The sequence below is a fragment of the Cicer arietinum genome, chromosome 6 (assembly GCF_000331145.2).
Source record: "Cicer arietinum cultivar CDC Frontier isolate Library 1 chromosome 6, Cicar.CDCFrontier_v2.0, whole genome shotgun sequence".
NCBI lineage: Eukaryota > Viridiplantae > Streptophyta > Magnoliopsida > Fabales > Fabaceae > Cicer > Cicer arietinum.
In genome coordinates, this window is record NC_021165.2 from 7,972,431 (window position 1) to 7,992,510 (window position 20,080).

A 20,080-nucleotide genomic window follows, 5' to 3' on the forward strand; every position below is an offset into this window, starting at 1 on the left:
TTCATGACGCTGGAAAGATAGCTGAAGACATCAATTTTTTTTGGTGATGGAACAATTATGAATCATGATTTTAATTTTAATTAAAAAAAATTTAAGAAAATAATTTATCAACTTTATGGAAATTAAATTAAAAAGATAAATTTTCATGTATAAATATTTTGATCAACTTAATATATAATAAATAGATAGAAAAACAACTTATTTATTGGTTAAAACATTAACATTACTGATACATTTTTATTCTTGAAGAATACCATAGAAGTTGTTAACTTTCAAATTAATCACTTGAGTAAAAAAATAACTAAGTTAAATAAAACGATTTAATTTATATGTACCGTCAATAAAATTAATTTTTATGTTGATAGTAAATCACATCTGTTAAATCATTAAACATGTTTGATTTTTACAATAATTATATTTAAAATGGTGTCTATGAATGATTGTGATGTGATGATAATATAAAATAAATTTATTAATAATGCATGGAAATTAAACTTTTATAAAAAATAGATAAAATTACCTTTGAAGTCTTTTATAGTATCTAATTATAACAAATTCACTCTTTATAAACATTTATCATTTAAATCTTTTTTTTTTCTCACATATGTCATTTATCTTTATTAATATCTACATTTTAAACATAGGTTGTTATTCACATTTTTTTTAATAAAATATAACTGAAAATATGCAATTGTTTTACCTCAATTTTGTCCTTCACTTTTTTATTTTTGGTTTTTTATTTATTTTTAGATAAAAGAGATCAAATATTAGTGTTTGTTGTAATTAATTTTACTTTTATTGTATTACAGAATATTCAATTTATATTGGACACTGGACCCAACTCGATATCGTATAAAATACAATTTATTTGTGTGTGGCGTTAAAGTCGAGAAAATACAAAAAACAATATAAACCTGTCAAAAAGAAAAAAGAAAAACAATATAAAAGGGGTTATTGATTGCAATTTTTTTATAAAAAAAAGTTGTATATACATACTATGTTATTATCGGATATTTGTCCAATAGACATTTTAATATTTTATTGACTTTATTCCATAAGTTAATTCATAAATATTTCGTAATAAAACAAACAATTTAAAATTAAATAAATTTTTAGTTTTAATTAATCTTATAATTTTTTTGTCTCTGTTTTTAAATCAACTTAAGTGCACTATTTAAAATTTTGAATAATTTTTTATAATTATGTTAAGAACATGATAAAGATTTCCCATACAAAAAATTAGAATTTTTTCAAAAAAAATTAAATGTGAATTTTTAAGATTCAAAAGTTAAAAAAAGATGTAATAAAAAATTAAAATTTCATATCTAATTCTCCACTTGTTAAAAAATTTAAAAAAATTTAAGAAAAAATTATAATATCCTAAACATTAATGCAAAAAGTTAAAATATACATTTGAGTTAACTTAAAAGTAAAAATAAAAAATAAAATTCTTAAAAGACTAAAATGTTAAGAGTTTTTATATAAGAACTAAAAATAAAATTTGATATTTTATAAGACTTAAAATTTATTTAACTCAAAATTTGTTAAAAAAAATTGTACCGAAAAGGAATCTGTGATGTATTTTTTGATAGGAATGAATGTTTTAAAGACTTGTGAGTGTGTAAATTTTGATTTGGCAGATATCTTATGGAACTGGGAGGCTTACATCTTGTAGACATAATTGGTCGGCATGACATTGCTTGGAGTTTGAAGAGTATTCAAAGTTCTCAAAAACCAGTTGCTCTTGAAGGCACGGAAGAAACAGAGCAACTGGTAGATTAAGAAAGGTTTTTGGTTGGATAGATAATGATGTCACTACAGGATTTGGGATTAGATTAACAAATGTAATACTACATGTATTGTTCAATTTATTATGATACTAGTAGTTTTTTCTGTTGGTTTCTGTGACAGATTGATCTGCTTTTTGTGTAGTTGTTTTGGAAGACTCAATCATAATCATAATCATTAATGATATCTTCTTTTTGGGTTGAAATTGATAAAATATAGATTAATGAGGTGAGCTAGGGATGTCTCAATTTGCAATTGACAATATTATATTTATCACATTTCCTTTATTTTTCTTTTCATCTCTCTCATGAGGTGTAAAAACATGGTTTTCCTTTACAATTATGTGCATGCTGGTGCCTTCGTGCTCTGTTAGACAATTATAAGATGCAGTGGTTTTCGGTTATTTACCCCAAAAGTCTTTTTAGATGTATTTTATGACAAGGTTTTATAATAAAAAGAATCTCAGAATTTGTTGCCATAAAAATTAATATTATGTTTTTTTAATTATATTTCATCTGAAAAATATTGATATTATTATATTTAATGTCTTATTTTAGATTTTTAATAAAATTTATTAAAATATTTATTCTTATTTTTTTGACCAATTCAATAATTTTTATTATTACAATGTTTATGAAGTGTAATTGACACCCAATAAAAGAATTCTCAATGTGGTTTTGTGGAGTATGGATCTTACATTTCTAAAAAGAAAAAGAAAAAAGTGGATAAGTATGTTATCAATAGATTTGGGGTGGATAAATAATTGATATAAAATACTTATTTTAAAAACTGGTGATATTAATTAAATTCTTAATTTTTCGATACACTCAAATCATAGTCATGTAGTTGTTCATTTATTTATAAAATAGTGAGAAAGTTTCTACTCGATTAATTTGTGTGCACTAGTTTCCTCCATATATATATACACCACCGCATTTGTATTTTCGAAATTCCTGTAAAACCTTGATAAATGTTGCACTGTTATTCACCACAAGTTCATATGAAGTTATACGAATAAACCTTGAAAATAATATGCATCTCCAGCATGTCAAATTTGAGACTGAGGATAACTTAGAATAATATGATATGGTTGTGGTGAACAGCATCCAATGTAATGAGCATGATGATAACTTAGAATTTGCCTCTCTAAAATGAATCAAAGCTTGTAAGAATATTTTAGCCGCGCATCTAAACAATTATGTTTGTTAGCTTTATGGGGAAGGTAAGTGATTGTGATCGGTCAATGATCATCTTGACTCTTTCATTCATAAAAATGTTTTTAATTCACTATTATCTTTAATTTTTAATAATTGTTCTAAAATTCTATATGAGAAACTCACTTTAGAGAAAAAGAGTTATTACAAATTCGAATATATCAAATATCTTTACAAGTTATAGAAATTGTATTTACTAAACTTTTGAATTCTAATGCAACAAAACGAGTTATTTTTTAACAAAACAATATTACGAGCCTCCTTCCTACATAAAATAATTTGGTAAAATATAATTGATACGAATTTTGCAGGAGGGAATAAATATTGAGTTTTCTGTTAAATTGAACCATCACATTAACAATTCTTTTTTTTCTTTTTATAACTAAATTATTGTTATGAGGAATATAAGGGTTCAATCCCTTTTCGTCAAAAAGCAATCTCAACCCAACATCACGTGCTTGAAAGCCAAACATCGAAAGACAAAGCTGCAAAAATCATAAGAGTAATGATTTTTGTCTCATCTCTAATTCACCATGCGTACAGTTTTCATGTAAATTATGTTGTATTGTTCTTTTTAATCTTCTAAAAATTAAGTAGGTATAAATATTTAAACTACCTAAAATTTATTATCTAGGGTGAAAATAAATAGAATTGAGTTACATTTTGCAAGTCTTGAATCTATATTTTAAGAAATTTAAGATTTAAGTTTGACTCATGATCTATTCTTATTTGTTAGTCTATTTAAAAATCTATTTTATTTTAACGTTTTTAAATAATTAAATATATTTTTAAATAGATTAACGAGCTAATATGTTAATAAAATTAAATCATATTTTGATATTTAGCGCGACATTTTAAAACATATGACTTTATACACATCATACTTCAATTATACTTTATAATAATACATTTAAATATGTCAAAAACTAAAAAAAATAATATATATTAATTATTAAAAATTGAATATTTAACAAAAAAATTAAAATTTAATTTAATAATAATAATAATAATAAATATTATTTATATTTATTTAAATTAATCGATTTGATAAACCTAAAATGTTTATTACATATACCTTTACTTTTTTTAATTAGATAAATTTTTTTAGAATATTTAACCTTACTTGTTTAAAAAAGAAAAATATGATCTAAGATAAATATAAGATGGACTAAACCGTTAATGTGTGTCGGTTGTTCGGACTTATTTGTAAGTAAAATCCTCAACGTTAAAATATCCATTTATAAAATTATTCGAGGTGTCATCGTACATATTTAGACGTCTAGGGTCATCATGTCATCATCCACACAGGCGCGTGTATAAAGGGGTCCACGAGGCAAATTAATAAAACAAGAGTTTTAGATCTTTAAAATAAAATTAACTTTTATGTATATTTAGACCTCAAAACAATAAAAATATTTAAGTAGTATAATAAATAAAATATCTCAACAATTATAAAAATATACAATCAATGATGTACTTATTAAAATATGTTTTGTATTTCAAAAATAAGAAATGTTGAATTTAAATAAAGTTATAGTATATTATTGTTAGTATTAAAAAAATCACTATTTTTTTATTAAAATCTAATTTTAGAATTTGCTTTAGGTCTCAACTAGTGGACTACTCTCCATATGTTAAATGAGTTTTTTATTCTTACAAAGTTTCAAAAATTTGATAGTATTCTCTATAAATAAATTAAAAAAAAAAAATCTATTTTTAATCCTTAAAAATTTTATCAGTTATGTTTTTTTTTTTGTTTTCAAGTCAAATAGTGTTTATTATTCAAAGTTTTGAATGATTATTTCATGCATATTTATAATATTATAATAGTTTTCTTTACAAAAATTTATAATTTTAAAAATAAAGATGAATTAAATATATATTTTTAAGTGGCAAAAACTTAAAAGTTCATATTTAATTTATTAGTTATTAAAAAATTCTAAATTTTTGTATGAGATATTTTATAATGTTATAAACATATCTATGATAATTAAATAAAAAATATGAATGATGAATATGAGTTGACTTGAAAATAGTGACAAAAATAAAACTGGAATTTTTTTTTAGAGACTAAAAATAAAAAAGAATTATAAAAACTAAAAGCAAAATATTGAAATTTTAAAAGGGATAAAAACTTATTCCACGCACCACTTTTATAAGTGGTCTACATTGAAGCAACACTTACAAATAATAAAATATTATAACAATAATTGATAATATTATTCAAAAGTAATAAATCACGACTTCCTCATCTTTATGAATTAATTAGTAAATTAGTTCATATTAAAATTTGTTAATATTTATTAATGTACTCCCTCTACTCAGAGTTATAAGCAAGATAAACTGTATTTACGAGCATTAAAAAAATATAGTTAAATGTAACTAATTTTATAAATTTCTTGTAAAATACAAGTCAAATTTATTAAATTATTTTTTGATGTCAAACACTCAACACTCAACAATCAACATTAAATATTTTAAAATAAAATAAAAATTAAAAATAATAAAATTAAATAATTTAAAAGTAATTAGTTTTTATTTATAGGACCAAAATTTAAATAACTTTTTTATTATTTATAACACTGACAAGTGACAAGAGGAAATATGTGTTATATGTTGGTAAAAGAAGGTACATGTGGGGAAGAACTCACGATCTCCCCTTTAGATCCTTCTTTTATGATGTGATACGATGAAAAAGAAAATACTGGGGTCGGAACAGAGCTATTGAATTAAATGAATCTAGGTGAAGTTTTATTAGCATTAAGATCCAAATTTCAATTACTCTTAATAGCAAAACTTACCTGCACTAAAGATGATATATTAATATATTTCGAGTTTGAATCGCGTATAGTATATTAAATATTCTTGCGGCTAGTGTCAAGAGAAATAGAATATGCAAACTTGATGCCAAAAAAAAAAGATAAGGATGTAAGAAATTCACACGTGCTTCATTAAAACCATATGCTTTTTTTTTAATATTTATCAACATGCATAATTGAGCTTGTGAAAGTGATTGGTCAAAATAATTTATCTAGTGATATTTTTTTGACTCACCTATCTAGTGATATGAGCAATGAAAGAATCCAATTCCACATTACAAACACCACCAGCATCTTTTGACTTTAGAATTTCATTTTTTAATTTAATTGCATTTTGTCTCATTTCATCACCTTCTTTTGTTGCCATCAATCTCCTCACAACATTCTCCAGAACAGATGCTTTCACTAACTCATCTTTGTGGGTCCAATCATTCACAACCAAACCAACCTTAAGCACTTCAGTAACTAAAACTCTGTTCCTTGGTTGGTCAGAGTGCATAGGCCATGCTGCTATTGGCACCCCCATAGTAATACTTTCCATGCAAGAATTCCATCCACAATGACTCATAAACCCACCTATTGAAGAATGACTTAGAATTTCTAATTGTGGTGCCCAATCTCTCAAAATTAAACCAATACCTTCAACTTTTTCTTCAAACCCTTTTGGTAACTCAACTCTTCTAACTCCATCATCATTGAAAACATTTCCTCTATCGGCATCTCTTAGTACCCAAATAAATTTTTGTTTACTTTGTTCCAACCCGTTTGCTAGTTCTATGATTTGTTCCTCTTTGAAGGTTGTTGTGGTTCCAAAAGACACATAAATAACTGAATTAGTTTCTTGTTTATCAAGCCACTCCATGCAAAAGTGTCTACTTTTATTGTTTCCTTTCTCAATGTATAAAGGGTTGAATGGTCCTAAAGCCCAATGAGTCTTGCTACTAATCATGTTTTCTATTAACTCTATGTAAGGCTTTTCAATTACCCTTGTTGTATTGTAGATGATACCATTGCTGAATTTATGAAACTCATATTGTGAAGTTATGAAATCAATGAATTCAGTAGTAAAACATCCTTATAGAGAAGGAACTTCTGGGATGATGGAACTTTTCACTAAATGTCTTTTTAAATATAGATTTTCTTCGTTTTGGCTGTAAAAAAACACAGTTGTTTTAGTCAAAATTTTAATAAAATAGGAGAAATGATGAATTTGGATTGCCAATCGGGAATAATCTCATATATTCATGCAGTCAACACATTGAGATCGAAAAATCTAATTTTTAATGTAGATTTTAATTATATTTTAAATTTAAATTACTAAATTTTAAATATGAAACATATAATTTCAATCCAACTATATACTTACTTCAAACCGTCTAAATTACAAAGAGAATTTACTTCAAACCGTCTAAATTACAAAGAGAATTATGTTTATAATGGAGATAGAAAATAAAGAAATACCTAAAAAAAGAGGAAGTAAAAAGTAAAAATTAGAAAATCCTTACCTTAGTTTTTCCATCACATCCCAAAAGTACAAGAACATAGTGAAAGCAGAAACACTATGAAAAGTGTAACTCTCACAATTATTTATATGAATAGCATCTTGTACAACAGAAGCCATAAGAGAATCATAAATGACTACAACCCTTTTAGCCACGGATGAAAGAGATTGTAAAAGTGTAGCTACATGTTCACGAAGATTAGAGGAAGCTTGAAAGGAAGGAAAAAGATGTGATGGAAATTTTGATTTTGAATTTGGGTTTGGAGGAGGAGAAACAAAGGGTGGAACTTTAAAGTCATGAATATGAATATTTGAAATTGATTTTGGGTCCCAACCTTGGACACGAACTATGGCTTGACGATTATGTGTGGTTGTGCCAACAAAATGGATTGGTATGTTGTATGTTAAAATAAGACGAGAAAGGTGGAGAAGTTGGTTGAGATGTCCTTGTGCTGGAAAAGGAACCACAACTACAACTACTTGGGTTTGTTGAAATACTTTGGTGCCATTGATAACACTTTTTCTGTGGATTTTGTAGTTAGAAGCCATAGGTGAACTTTGGTAGCTAGAAGCCATTGATCATAAACAATTGTGACAACAGAGGAACACAAGAAACTATATGACTAGGTAGTTAGGCATGCTGCCATGTTGGGTATTTATATATTGATACGAAGCTTTTTCTATGGTGCACAAAAAAAATATCTTTCTATTATGTCTAAGTTTTTTTTTTTTTTTACTATTGTATTAATTTAAATCAAATTATAATAAAAATAAATTGAAAAGAAGTGAGTGTGATACACGTTTGATGAATTTTTTTATGTTAATATACTTTTCCTTACAAAAAAAAAATTATTCACTCAATTATCCACAGTTACTCCTCCAAATATTTTTATATTTATCATAGAATATCTCATCCCAAATGCAAGCTCCCTTTAATTATTTATTTTTTTATTGTTACTCTTTTTTTAACTTACTTTTTCTATAAAAAAAATATTTTTTTAATTATTTTGGTCATCAGTTAAATTATTACAATGTTACTTAGGTGATAAAAATTTGCAAAATAACAATGGAGACAAACAAAATGCTTGATTTATTTTTCTTTAAGATGTTTACAAAATTTAAAAATAAATTAATCCATGAAGTGTGTAGTATTTTTTGCAAAACACAGTGTGCATATTTTTCGTGGACATTTTGTTAAATAGTACTTTTATTTATGTTTATATATATTATTTCAGACAAAGTAACCATACTGTACATTATTATTGGTAAGGATGGGAATAGGTTAGGCCGTCCGGGGCCTATAGTCTGGCCTGACTATTTAATAAAAAGGCTAGACTCATTCTATTTTTAAAGCTTATTTATTTAAATAAATTTATAAAAAAAGCCTATTAGGCTTGACAGGTCGGCCTATATATATTTTATTATTTGTTAATGTTATTTTTTATTATTATATTAATAATAATAATATTTCCTATTTTAAATACTATCAATTAGTCAATCACTCAGTAGTCGTTCCATATTTGTTTGACATGTAATAATATGTGCGTTTGTTTCAGAAAAAAAATCTATTATTTGAAATCAAAAATTATTTTTTAGGGTTTAAATGATGTTTGTTTCAAATTTTTTAAAAATTATTTTGTTAGAAAATTTATTTTTTATTTAATATATATAAATATGTACAATGATATTGGTGTCTGGAGAACATTATGTGGTATGAGTAGAATATTTAAATATTTTAATGTGAATAAGGTTTTTAAATAGACTTCCAATGTCAGACTTTTAGGTCAGACCAAACAAAGAAAAAGTCTATGATAGACTGTATGCCAGATTTAAACCTAAAAAATTAATCGTATGTCAAAATTTAAACATTTTAAAGTCTGACCTAACCTGACCTATTTTGATCTCTAATTATTGGACGTATTTTATGTGTTGCATCATACAAACAACTTTAGATTAGTCCTTTGAAAAGCCTAAAGCGAGATATATGTCCTGCGCTGAAAAGGACACTCGCCACCTTATAAACTACGAATAGTAAAAATGAGTAAATATCAATCCAAAAAAAATTTAGTATCTGACTCATCATTCCTTAGTAATACATATATCGCACGTGGTTACCGTACTTTCAAGAGCAACACCACCTCGTTCTATAAAATTTATATTATAATGTTCCATTTTTGGTTCAATCACATGGAAAGATGTCTTTACACGTTTGTGACTTTTGTTCCATCTACATCCCAATAACTCGTGAGAAAAAATAGGTTTAAGTAACTTTATGAGGATTCTTTTTCCCAATAATCCTTATATAATTTTTTTTAATAAGAATTTTCACTTTCAAAATTATACACTATGATATATATTTTTTAGTTATAAGTCAATTTTTATAGATGGCTATTTTTTTAAGATTTTTTTTTAAATTAACAAATAAATTGTTCAATATTTTTTATTTTTTTTTTTTAAATTTTCTTAAGAAAATAGCATTAAAAAAATCGCCATTTGCAAAGGCATCTTACAAGTAAGAAAAAAAAGTATTATAATATAAAGTTTTGAAAATGAAATAGTTTAACAATTTTTTTTTTTATATAAATAAAGGGTATTGAAAAAAAAAAGCTCAACTTTATGATGTACAATTGTGTTTTTTTAGCTCTTAAAGATAAAGAAAAAGTAAAATGTAAAAAAGTAGGTCAATAAAAATATATTCAACTTTTCTTCTTCTCCTTTTAATTAAATAAGTGTTTTTATATATATATATATTTAGTTTTTTCATTTGTGTTGTGTTTGATTTTCTGTTTTAGTGCGACGTTTATTTGATTTAAATTGACATATTAATTTTGATCAAATGCATATTTATATACAATAAGTGACTTTAGCTTCATCAATGTTAGACATGTGTATTATATACACTTCTATTTTGTCATATTTGTAACATTTATCATAACTGTAGTGATTTTTTTGTTTTATGTTATTAATCTAAATGTTGTGAGTTTGTTCGTTAATTCACATTTGTTTTGGTTTTAGTAATTTTGAATTGTATTTTGTCGATGTAATTTCGACCAATTAAATGAATGAATATCATTCTTAATAAAAATAAAAATGTATAAATTTAATCCTATTTTTTGACTTATAAATACATTAATTTTTGTCAATCTAACATTTCTCTTATATTCAAGATTAGTGTTTAACCAAGTTATTTTCTTTGTTAATACTTGAATGAACCTTAATAATAACGTTGAGCAGGAAATGTTCACATTTGAAACTAAGTAAATAATTTTAAAGAAGCATTTCATAAAAAATTCAAACAAAAGAATAAACATCCTTTAACATTTTTCAAACTTCAAATAACATTTTATAATATTGAGAATGCGTGAATTAAATTTTCTTTTCATTAACATATTAGATATATTAATAGTAAAGATTTAATTTTAGACTTCTTACATTACATATTACATATAGGGATAAAAATAAGTCAGGTTAGACCATATTTTAAAATGTTTGAGTTTGACTTACGGTTAATTTTTTTGGCCTGAGATTCGTTTACCACCTATCATAGACTTTTCTTTTTGGTTTGACCTCACATTTTTTAAAAGTTTGACATGGTCTAAAAATCTATTTCACATTAAAGCATTTAAATAATATATTTTATATCTTTTTATATAGATTAAATTAGGCCTTTATATATAACCAAATCTAATAAAATTATAACTAGTATACAACAACCTTACCAAAAATAAATAAATAATAATAATAATAAAATGAACCCATAATCAATAAATTTAAAATAACAAATACTAATATTAATAAATAATAATAGAAAATAACCATATACATTAGACATAATAGAATTTTTATAAGTATGAACTTGATCTATTTAAATTAATAGAATTTAAAAATAGCATGAACTTAACATTTTTATTAAACAGATCAGACCATAAATAGATCAGGCCATAGACCCCTGACAGACGGCCTAACATATTCTCACTTTATAATTAAAAGTTTATTTAGCTAAATAAAAATATTTTAGATTTATAAAATCAATTTATTTAATTAAATATAAATATTATCTTATTAATATTATTTTAATAATATTAAATTTTGTATTTTAGGTTCAATCATAAAGTTGTTAATATTTTTTGAGATTGAAACACATTAATCTATATCAATGTTCGATATATTTAAATGTACTATTATAAAATATAATTAAAATATGTTATAATATAATATTAGATACTTTAAAATATCATGTTAAATCAAAATAGAACTTAGACTGATTGACATGTTAATCTATATATATATATATATATATATATATATATATATAAAGGAAATAATTAAGAATGTATGATGGTATTTTTCTTTTAAAGACCAACAAAAGAAAGAGTAAACAATCATTAATGTTGTATTGAATTTTTAAACTATATATATATATATATATATAAAAATCTAGCGGTTAATAGTGGAGCATTTCATAAAATAATAGTTTTTTAAACAAACATTTAAACTCAAAATTTCCATATAATACTTAAGCCTAATATATTTGATATAAGTGATATTCAAAATAAAAAAGTATCCATATATCTAGCCTATTTATAACAATGTGCTTCCCTAATTGTATCAATTTTGTAATGCAAGTAGAACATGGTGGTCCAAGAGGTTGGTTAATGGGTTTCTCCTAGAGCTATTCATTTTTATTTTTAATGGAATTTATAAATTATTTATTTATTAATCAGTATGTAGTCAATAAAAGTTGGAGTCTCCAGCAGAGCAAAACCAAATCGTGGCTAATTACACGCCTTGCATAAGTTGTAATGAAACATATAGATCAATTTCACTCCAAAATTGAATATGCACTACATCAATACCTTTTTCACTTACAAGTTAGTTTTTATCGAGATGTGTGAGAATTATTTTTACTTTGTTTTTGATTAAATTTTAGAGTTTTTTTTTACGCAAATAATTGATTATTCTGTTTTTATTTTATTAAATAATAGATAGATTATTCTTGAGCTTTTAATTTTACTCAAAACATTGAATGATTGTAGAGACATTATCTCTCTCTCTCTCCTCATTTGTTGCAATTTTTTTTTTACAAACCCGACTAATAAATTATATGAAAATAAATTAATGTTGTAGTAATGTTAAATTATTAACGAGACATATTTAATAATTTTTTTAGAGTTTAATTTATAATGTACATGTGAAATCTATATCCAAAATGACACATGAGATAGAAAGAAAAAAAGAACAGAATTTTAAAGCGCATTTGCTTTTGAGTAGCACAATACAGACTACAAACATATCACATTCAATTATTGATTTTGAGTATTCTTCTACTTTGATGTAAGGACTCGTTGGCATGCCTATATTTGATTTTTTAAACTAACATTGTTTCAAAAAGATGTTGTACAATTATCCATGGACAAACATGTTAGATTTGGCTAAAAGTTGTACTCTCTCTATAAATAGAATTGATCATTTCATGTGGATAGAAAAAATATTAAGGAAATGGAGAGTTTTAAAGGTGGAGATTAAAAAACATAAGTAAAAAGTTGAGAAATTTTATTCTCATTTGCAAATCATCTTCATTTGTAGACCCAATGTTCAATTTCAGCTTCGTGTTCAAACGTTTATTTCGCAATTTTTCTTTGATTAGCGTCACAGCTTCATCATTATAACATTATCGTGAAATGTCTTCATCTGATAGTGTTATTTTTGTTGGAGCTCACGTGCATACCCCTATCATTTTTTCTCGACATATTCATTTTTTATTCTTGTAATAATATGAAAATTGTTGCAAAACATGGAAATTAACTACTTTTAAATAAATGTGACATCAAATTTCGACAATAATTTTGATGGTTAATGAATTTCAAGTGCATGATTAATTACTTTAAATAGATGATTAATGAATATTAAAAAATGTCATAATTAGGTAAATATTATGTAATACATTCAACCCATCACAATTTTGAAGATTATCATTTGCGACTTTTAAATATAATATGTATCATGTGCATTTGAAAACTTGAAAAAATTACGTATATTTAATATATTTTAGTTGATTACAGTGAATATCTTATATATTTGAACACTTGAAAATTATGATTAATAATGTTTTAAATTATAATTAATTATGTTTAATATATGATTACTAAGTTGTGACATATTGTTGCATTAATTAATCATCAATTGAATAACTAACAAATTGTGACACATTCTTATATGATATGAGTTAAATAAGATTTTAGTCTATATAAGATTGAAGATTTTGTTTTTATCCCCAAAATGATTTACAGCTATCATATTTTGATGTTTAAACATCCAAAATCTAACAATAAGAACTTTTAAAAAAAAAATTAACATATGAAATTATGCGGTGTTCACTTTACCCCTAAAAAAAATATTGTCTTCAAAATTTGACTAACTTGAAAAAGAACTATGCTACAAGATTTTCATCTTGTCTTCCGGCTCCCATGTTGCACTCTCTTCTAATGCTCCTCCATTTTCACAAAAGGGATTTTCTTTCCATTTCATTTATTTGAAAAGTAAAGTTGTCTTTCAATTGAACCATGTCTGATTCCACTAAAAGATTGAGATCATGTACATATTTTATTCATTGTAAACTGTGAAACACATTATGCTTCGACAAAAATGGGGGCAAAACAATCTAATAAGCTCTGACTCTGATATTTTCAAATATTTCGCACAATTCGACAAAATTTAGTTGTCAATTTATTTGTCTTTTAACACTTTGACAACTCCTTTGGTATATACAATTATTGATAAAACATGATTTCCAACTTCAAAAGTTAAATCCTTGGACCACTTGCATGGTAAATATGATGTATGCTCCGAGTAACTTTTATTTTCTCTTGTATCATCATGACATTCTTCGAGACAGTGTCTCCAAAATTTAAGATTGTTATACTGCTCCAAGTCATGAGTTTATGGATTTAATAGTTTTGCTTGTGCAACTTCAATTATTTCGAGAGATCATAAACCACTATCCCTGTTATATTACATCAAAACACCTCTCTAACCTTGTTTAGAAGTATTACAATAGACCACATAAAGTTTAGATGAATCAAGCAACGCTAATATTGACGTTTTCGTCAACTTCTCTTTCAACTTTTGAAAATTTTCTACACACTTTAATTAGATATTTCCTCATGAGAGACAAGTGAAGGGTAATGCGAAAATCCCACACAATACTACAAAGGTTTTCCCATATATTATTAAATCACAACCCTTACACATGAAAATTGTGGTCACTAGTTTACTTGTCGGGCGTAATGATAAACAAATCACAAGATCACTCTGACACATGCAATATCAATCTCTTAACACAATCATATGCAATGAATGAACACGTTGAAGCTGTATAGTAAAACACTATCAAGAGTTTTCCCTTTATAAGGCACATACCTGAATTCAAATATTGACATTTTAACTTTTATGCGTCAAATCTAAAAACCCATTAAGATCGTCAACGATAATATATTTGACCGTCAAATCCTCATATTCTAGCATTTCCATTCCATTCAATATTTCCACGGGATCATAACGACTCCCTTTAATTATCAAACGTCGAAGAGGAAATTTAATTTACTGCAATAAAAAAAATCCATCATTGTCGAAACATCCATAATCATTTGTTGAAAATTAAATGATAAAAAAAATTAATGAAATTTAACTTAAATCTGAACCGTTTAATCCAAAGTAAAATTTTTTGTTTTATTTTAAAATGTGTTACATTCAGCTAGTGATTGAGTGTGAGTCCAATAGTGCAACCAACCAATAATTCCAAATTCCCTCCTTACACACAACAAACATGGCGGGTTGTTTCAGCTTCACCGCTTCCCGTGACCGCTGCTATCGCCTCTCCTTCTCCAACGCCGGCCTCAAATCAACCACCACAGATATCGGCGACGGCACAATCATGCACTGTTGGCTCCCCAAAACACACAAAAACTCCAAACCATCCCTTCTCCTTCTCCACGGTATGGGAGCCAACGCAATGTGGCAATGGAACGACTTCGTTTCACCACTCACCCGTCGTTTCAACGTCTACGTCCCCGACCTACTTTTTTTCGGCGAATCCCACACAACCCGACCCGATAGATCCGAATCTTTTCAAGCTCAGTGTGTTGCCGCTCTCATGGAGGCTCACGGTGTTCACTCAATGAACCTCGTTGGCATTAGTTACGGTGGATTTGTTGGTTACAGTATGGCGGCGCAGTTCCCGGAGCGTGTTGTGAAGGTTGTGCTTTGTTGTGCTGGTGTTTGTTTGGAAGAGAAGGATATGGAGGAAGGGATGTTTAAGGTTAAGAGTGTTGGTGAAGCTGCTGGTATTTTGCTTCCAGAGACTCCCGAAAAGATGAAGCAGCTTGTGGAGCTTACTTTTGTTAAACCTATCAAAGTTATGCCTACTTGTTTCCTCACCGATTTCATTGATGTGAGTGTTTCTGTTTAATTTTTGTTAATTATTTTGATGGCTCTAATTTAAGATCATAGACTCTTTTTTTTTTGTTATTATTATTAGTATGATCTCTTTGAATTTTGAAATTCCACATGATCGGTCATAACTTTGATGTTTCATTTCAGATTTAGGTTCAAGTTTATAAAATAATGATTGAATTTGGATTTTGTTTAGGAAATAGTATTAGTGTTATAGAACCTTGAATTATTGAATATATATTGACCTGTCTAGATTGACTTATTTGAAATTATCAACTGATATAAACACTTGTGAGATAGACAAGTGCCTGCGGAAACAGCTTATGATATGTCAAAAGGCTGTTCTCAGCTTATTTTCTTAAGTTTTCCAGGATAGCTTATGAAAACGGTTTGACTTTATTTTATTTTTGTTGTATAAATAGCTTATACATAAGCACTTATATGAGTTATATGACAAGTGATTATGCTATAAATGCTGAGTTAAGTTGTTTAAGCAAACATAGGGTTTGAGTAATTGATTGATGTGTTTCAATTTTATGTAATTTTGTTATGCCTTGATCCTGAAATTAGTGAAGTACTATGTTGCTGTTTTGGCTTGATATCGTTTATGTCATGTGGGTTATGTTTGCATAAAAAGGGGAAGGTGTGTTTTTCTTGCTGATTATTTGATGCTTGATATCTGGATGTCTTATGTATTACTTAGATTTCACAGTCGCTAAGTAGAAGATTGTAAAACTATTGTTAAGGAGTAAAAGAAAACTTCGATGGGAAATGGTTTAGTTGCATTATCCCATTTGATCTGTGACATTTGTATTGAATAAAGGTTTGCATCTTGTTCTGTTGTCTCTCTTAACTGAAAATAAGCTGTGATTGCTTGTGTACTGTTTCTTATTGTCTATCCCTTGACATGAATACACAACAAACATGGCCTTGTCAATTCACCAAATTTGGTTTCTGAAACTGGTTTTACTGGCTGGCAGGTGATGTGCACGGAATACCGACAGGAGAAGAAAGAACTAATTGAAACATTATATAAGGATAGAAAACTGTCTAATCTTCCTAAGATAACCCAGGTTTCTCTTCTCTCTTGTACTTGCTTTATGAGTTAGTGTTACTATGTCTTGCAATCTCTTGCATTATTAATTGTAACTTTTTAAGAGGTATAACTGTTCAATGATGTAGCCTACACTAATAATCTGGGGAGAACAAGACCAGGTATTCCCACTGGAATTAGCTCACAGACTGAAAAGGTAAATAATTTAGCACACTTATAATTTTATCTTCCAAACACCTCTCTACACTTCAATAATATAGTTAATATGTAAAAGCTATCTCTTCTAACTCTTCAGCTTTATTGACTAATATATTAAGGTTTTGAAAAAGAAACAAAGTGGCTTAATCTTCATTCAGTTATACAATACATCATGAAAAATATAAATGATTTTTATTTTTTTTTGTTTTGCACTTGATTGTTTTAATCTTGCATTTCATTATTTCTTTTGGTCTGTAGGCATTTGGGAGAGAATGCACAACTAGTTGTTATTAAGAAGGCAGGGCATGCAATCAACTTGGAGAAGTCCAAGGAACTGTATAAGAGTTTAAAATCCTTCCTCGTAGATTCCATTTCTCCATCAACACAAGAGAACCACAGTAATGGTCATAAGCTGGATTAGCAGTGTCGACCCATGGAAATTATATAGAGAACCACAGTAATGGTCATATCTATGTATTTGTTTATTACATAGTAAGCAGCCATGCAATATTTTTTCTTGCTTATAGGATGGGGAAGGTGAAGTTTGTAAAAATGGTCCTCTGCAGAGGAAAAAAAAGACTACATATTCTGCCAATTTAAAGGATGTATATATTATGAGCATCAGAAAATAAATTTTACAGATAAGCCACTATAAACTCGTAATTTGGGAAACTAGGCTCAGGATAGAATCTGATTCAAAGGGAACCCTGAAACAGGGATTCACATGTAACGTGATATATCATGATCTGGTGTACGTATTTCAACACTTAATTAATAGTGTCTGGATTGCAAACATTGTTTGTCTTCAGCTGGTACATATCATTTTATTTGGATACATTTGGAAAAGAGAGAGAAACGAAAGAACATAGTCGCATAGAGTAGTTGAAAGAGAAGCAGTATATAAGATATATCAACATAAATTTAACAGATAAATTTTTGTTTGACTACAGATATGTAAATTTAACATTTGGAAACATTGTATGACTAAAGATAGAATTTTGTTATTTAAAATACGATATAAAATGGTGTAAACTTTTCACCATGCAAATGTTTTAACATAGATAAAAATACAGACTTCAAGTTTTCAACACAGGAATGGATGCTCAATAACTTTATTCCATTTTCTGTATATGTATTTTTCTAAAGCAACTTTTGTGCACTAAAGAGGGCTGATGTTGTCCTCCAGTGAATGACTTGACAGTTGGTGTTAATAATAATCAACCCAGCAACATTGTCCTCTGATTACACTAAGCTCAAAATTATACCAGTCAAAATGGAACTCCAAACGTTCCTAACTGTTCATTCACAGAACAGATTATTAACCATACAGGTATAAGTAAAGTATCTTTTTTCCTATATTAGATAGAGAATCAATATAAAGCATTGCACTTTCGCATCTGATTCCTTTTAAGTATACAAAGAATAATAGTTACCTACTACTTTGGTCATGTTGTATTTACATATTTTTATTTTAAAAGATATTAGAAAAACACACCTCGCATGATTACAAGATGCAATAGTCATTGGACTTATTTCCCTTAATCAAGGGTACATTTTGTCCCTTAAATTTTTTAAGCTTTTTTTTTCAATGAATGTTGTTGGTTCCATCTTAAAGTTACAAACATTATATACTTGGTCAATTAAGATTTTTTATTCCATTTCGATCTTTAGATTATAAATGTTAGATATTTTAATTTTTTCTATTAGTTTTTCATTTAAATTTGTCGAATGTTTCTTACATAACATTATATTTTAGTCACTAAGTGCCTAAGTCACCAAGAAGAAAGAGGAGGAAACATATGAAATATTTGACGAACTCCAATAGTAAAAAAATGACTAAAGTATTTAACAATTGTAATTTAAAGATTAAAATTGAACGAAAACATTTTTATAATAAAAGTATCTAGCATTTATAAGTTAAAAAGATCAAAATAAAATAAAAATTTGAAATGGAAATAATACTTTAAAATAACTTACCACAAAAATTTAATTTAGCCTTAAAAAACAGAAAAACAGAGAAGGAAAAACTTACTTGTGGACATGGGAGGAGGAGAGATAGATTCCCAAAGATAATCCTGGTTTTGATCATTACTAGAGCAATCAAGGCTAGTGTTAAAGCCACCTTCACAAACACAAGCAAATCCATTTCCTGGAGCAGCAAATCCACATACACCACCACTACTCTCACAACTAGTACATTTAGGAGTCACAAAGTTATCAAAAGCACTATGACTATATTTCAAGGCCACTCCATAAACCCAATGAGTAGGATCGGTAGGATTATCGCCAAGCGACACAACCGAACTATAACCACCGCAATCATTCCCCCTAAGGTTCAACTCCCCTTCACCGTCGAGGTTCGCCGGAGAGTAGACACAACAAGTGTTAGTCGGAGGAAAAAGAGGCATACCAAGTGAGAGCACTGCAGGACAAGAGTAAATAGAAGCACAAAGGTAATCAAAGGAAGTGTCACAAATGGGAGAGTTTTTTATTATGAAGGGTTGACAAAAGAGGAGGATGAAAGTGGAAGAAGTGATTTGGAAAGGTGAGGTTAAATCTAAGCCAAAGTTGGGAGAAGTTTGCATGGTGGTGCAAGTAGACATGTAGGGGGGTGCGAGTATGAGAGTTGATGTTGGGTATGATATGGAAGTGATAGGGTACGCTGTTTTGTGAGTTTTGAGGATGAGTTGGTTTAACGTGCATGTTATGTATGGGTTGAATAGTGGGGACCCACAACCAGGACCTGTGCCAAAGGGGTACTTGACTTGTATTGAGCCACATGTGTCGTGGCACACTGTTGTTGAGGTTGTTGGTGTGGATGCTAAGAGGAGGATCATGAAATAGTTGATGGAGGTGTGAAGAGGTGGTGGTGGTGCCATTGGCTTTGCCTGTTTATTCTGTGCTTTGAAGTTTCACCTTTCTATCTTTGAGGATTAGAGTTGGTGGTGGATGAAGGAATGGATGCTCGATTAGTGTTACAGAATACTTTCTTTTTAATGTGATTTTTTGGCACGTAGTTATTTAAAATGAAAAATATATATTTTGTTACATACGA

General features: G+C 27.5%; 2 protein-coding genes and 1 pseudogene across 3 annotated transcripts; 1 reads left to right on the top strand and 2 right to left on the bottom strand.

The window, feature by feature from the left end:
• Nucleotides 1-5,929: 5,929 nt before the first annotated feature.
• Nucleotides 5,930-8,035, bottom strand: LOC101512226 (zeatin O-glucosyltransferase-like; annotated as a pseudogene).
• A 6,666-nt stretch (nt 8,036-14,701) lies between these two features.
• Nucleotides 14,702-20,022, bottom strand: LOC101512551 (wall-associated receptor kinase-like 20). 2 transcript variants are annotated; one of them, XM_004504034.4, is made up of 2 exons: nt 19,058-20,022; nt 14,702-14,924 (listed from the first exon to the last, which is right to left on the bottom strand). In XM_004504034.4, exons 1-2 carry the CDS (start codon nt 19,902-19,904, stop codon nt 14,917-14,919), a joined length of 855 nt encoding a protein of 284 aa, XP_004504091.1. In that variant the 5' UTR covers nt 19,905-20,022; the 3' UTR covers nt 14,702-14,916. The 2 variants fall into 2 exon arrangements, with proteins under 2 accessions (XP_004504091.1, XP_004504090.1); XM_004504033.4 differs by lacking the exon at nt 14,702-14,924 and adding an exon at nt 17,927-18,320 and having other exon boundaries at nt 19,058-20,021.
• Nucleotides 15,068-17,818, top strand: LOC101513073 (uncharacterized). Its single transcript, XM_004504035.4, has 4 exons — nt 15,068-15,771; nt 16,754-16,846; nt 16,956-17,023; nt 17,284-17,818. The coding sequence occupies exons 1-4, from the start codon at nt 15,148-15,150 to the stop codon at nt 17,444-17,446; spliced, it is 948 nt and encodes a 315-aa protein (XP_004504092.1). The 5' UTR covers nt 15,068-15,147; the 3' UTR covers nt 17,447-17,818.
• Nucleotides 20,023-20,080: the final 58 nt, after the last annotated feature.

Bases quoted from the DNA above. Each gene is read 5' to 3' on its own strand.
- LOC101512551 (XM_004504033.4), bottom strand. From the start codon at position 19,904: ATGGCACCACCACCACCTCTTCACACCTCCATCAACTATTTCATGATC. The intron at 18,321-19,057 runs GTAAGTTTTTCC...GTGAATGAACAG, and splicing joins TCCTCCTCCCATGTCCACAA to TTAGGAACGTTTGGAGTTCC.
- LOC101513073 (XM_004504035.4), top strand. From the start codon at position 15,148: ATGGCGGGTTGTTTCAGCTTCACCGCTTCCCGTGACCGCTGCTATCGC. The intron at 16,847-16,955 runs GTTTCTCTTCTC...TCAATGATGTAG, and splicing joins ATCTTCCTAAGATAACCCAG to CCTACACTAATAATCTGGGG. The intron at 17,024-17,283 runs GTAAATAATTTA...TTTGGTCTGTAG, and splicing joins TTAGCTCACAGACTGAAAAG to GCATTTGGGAGAGAATGCAC.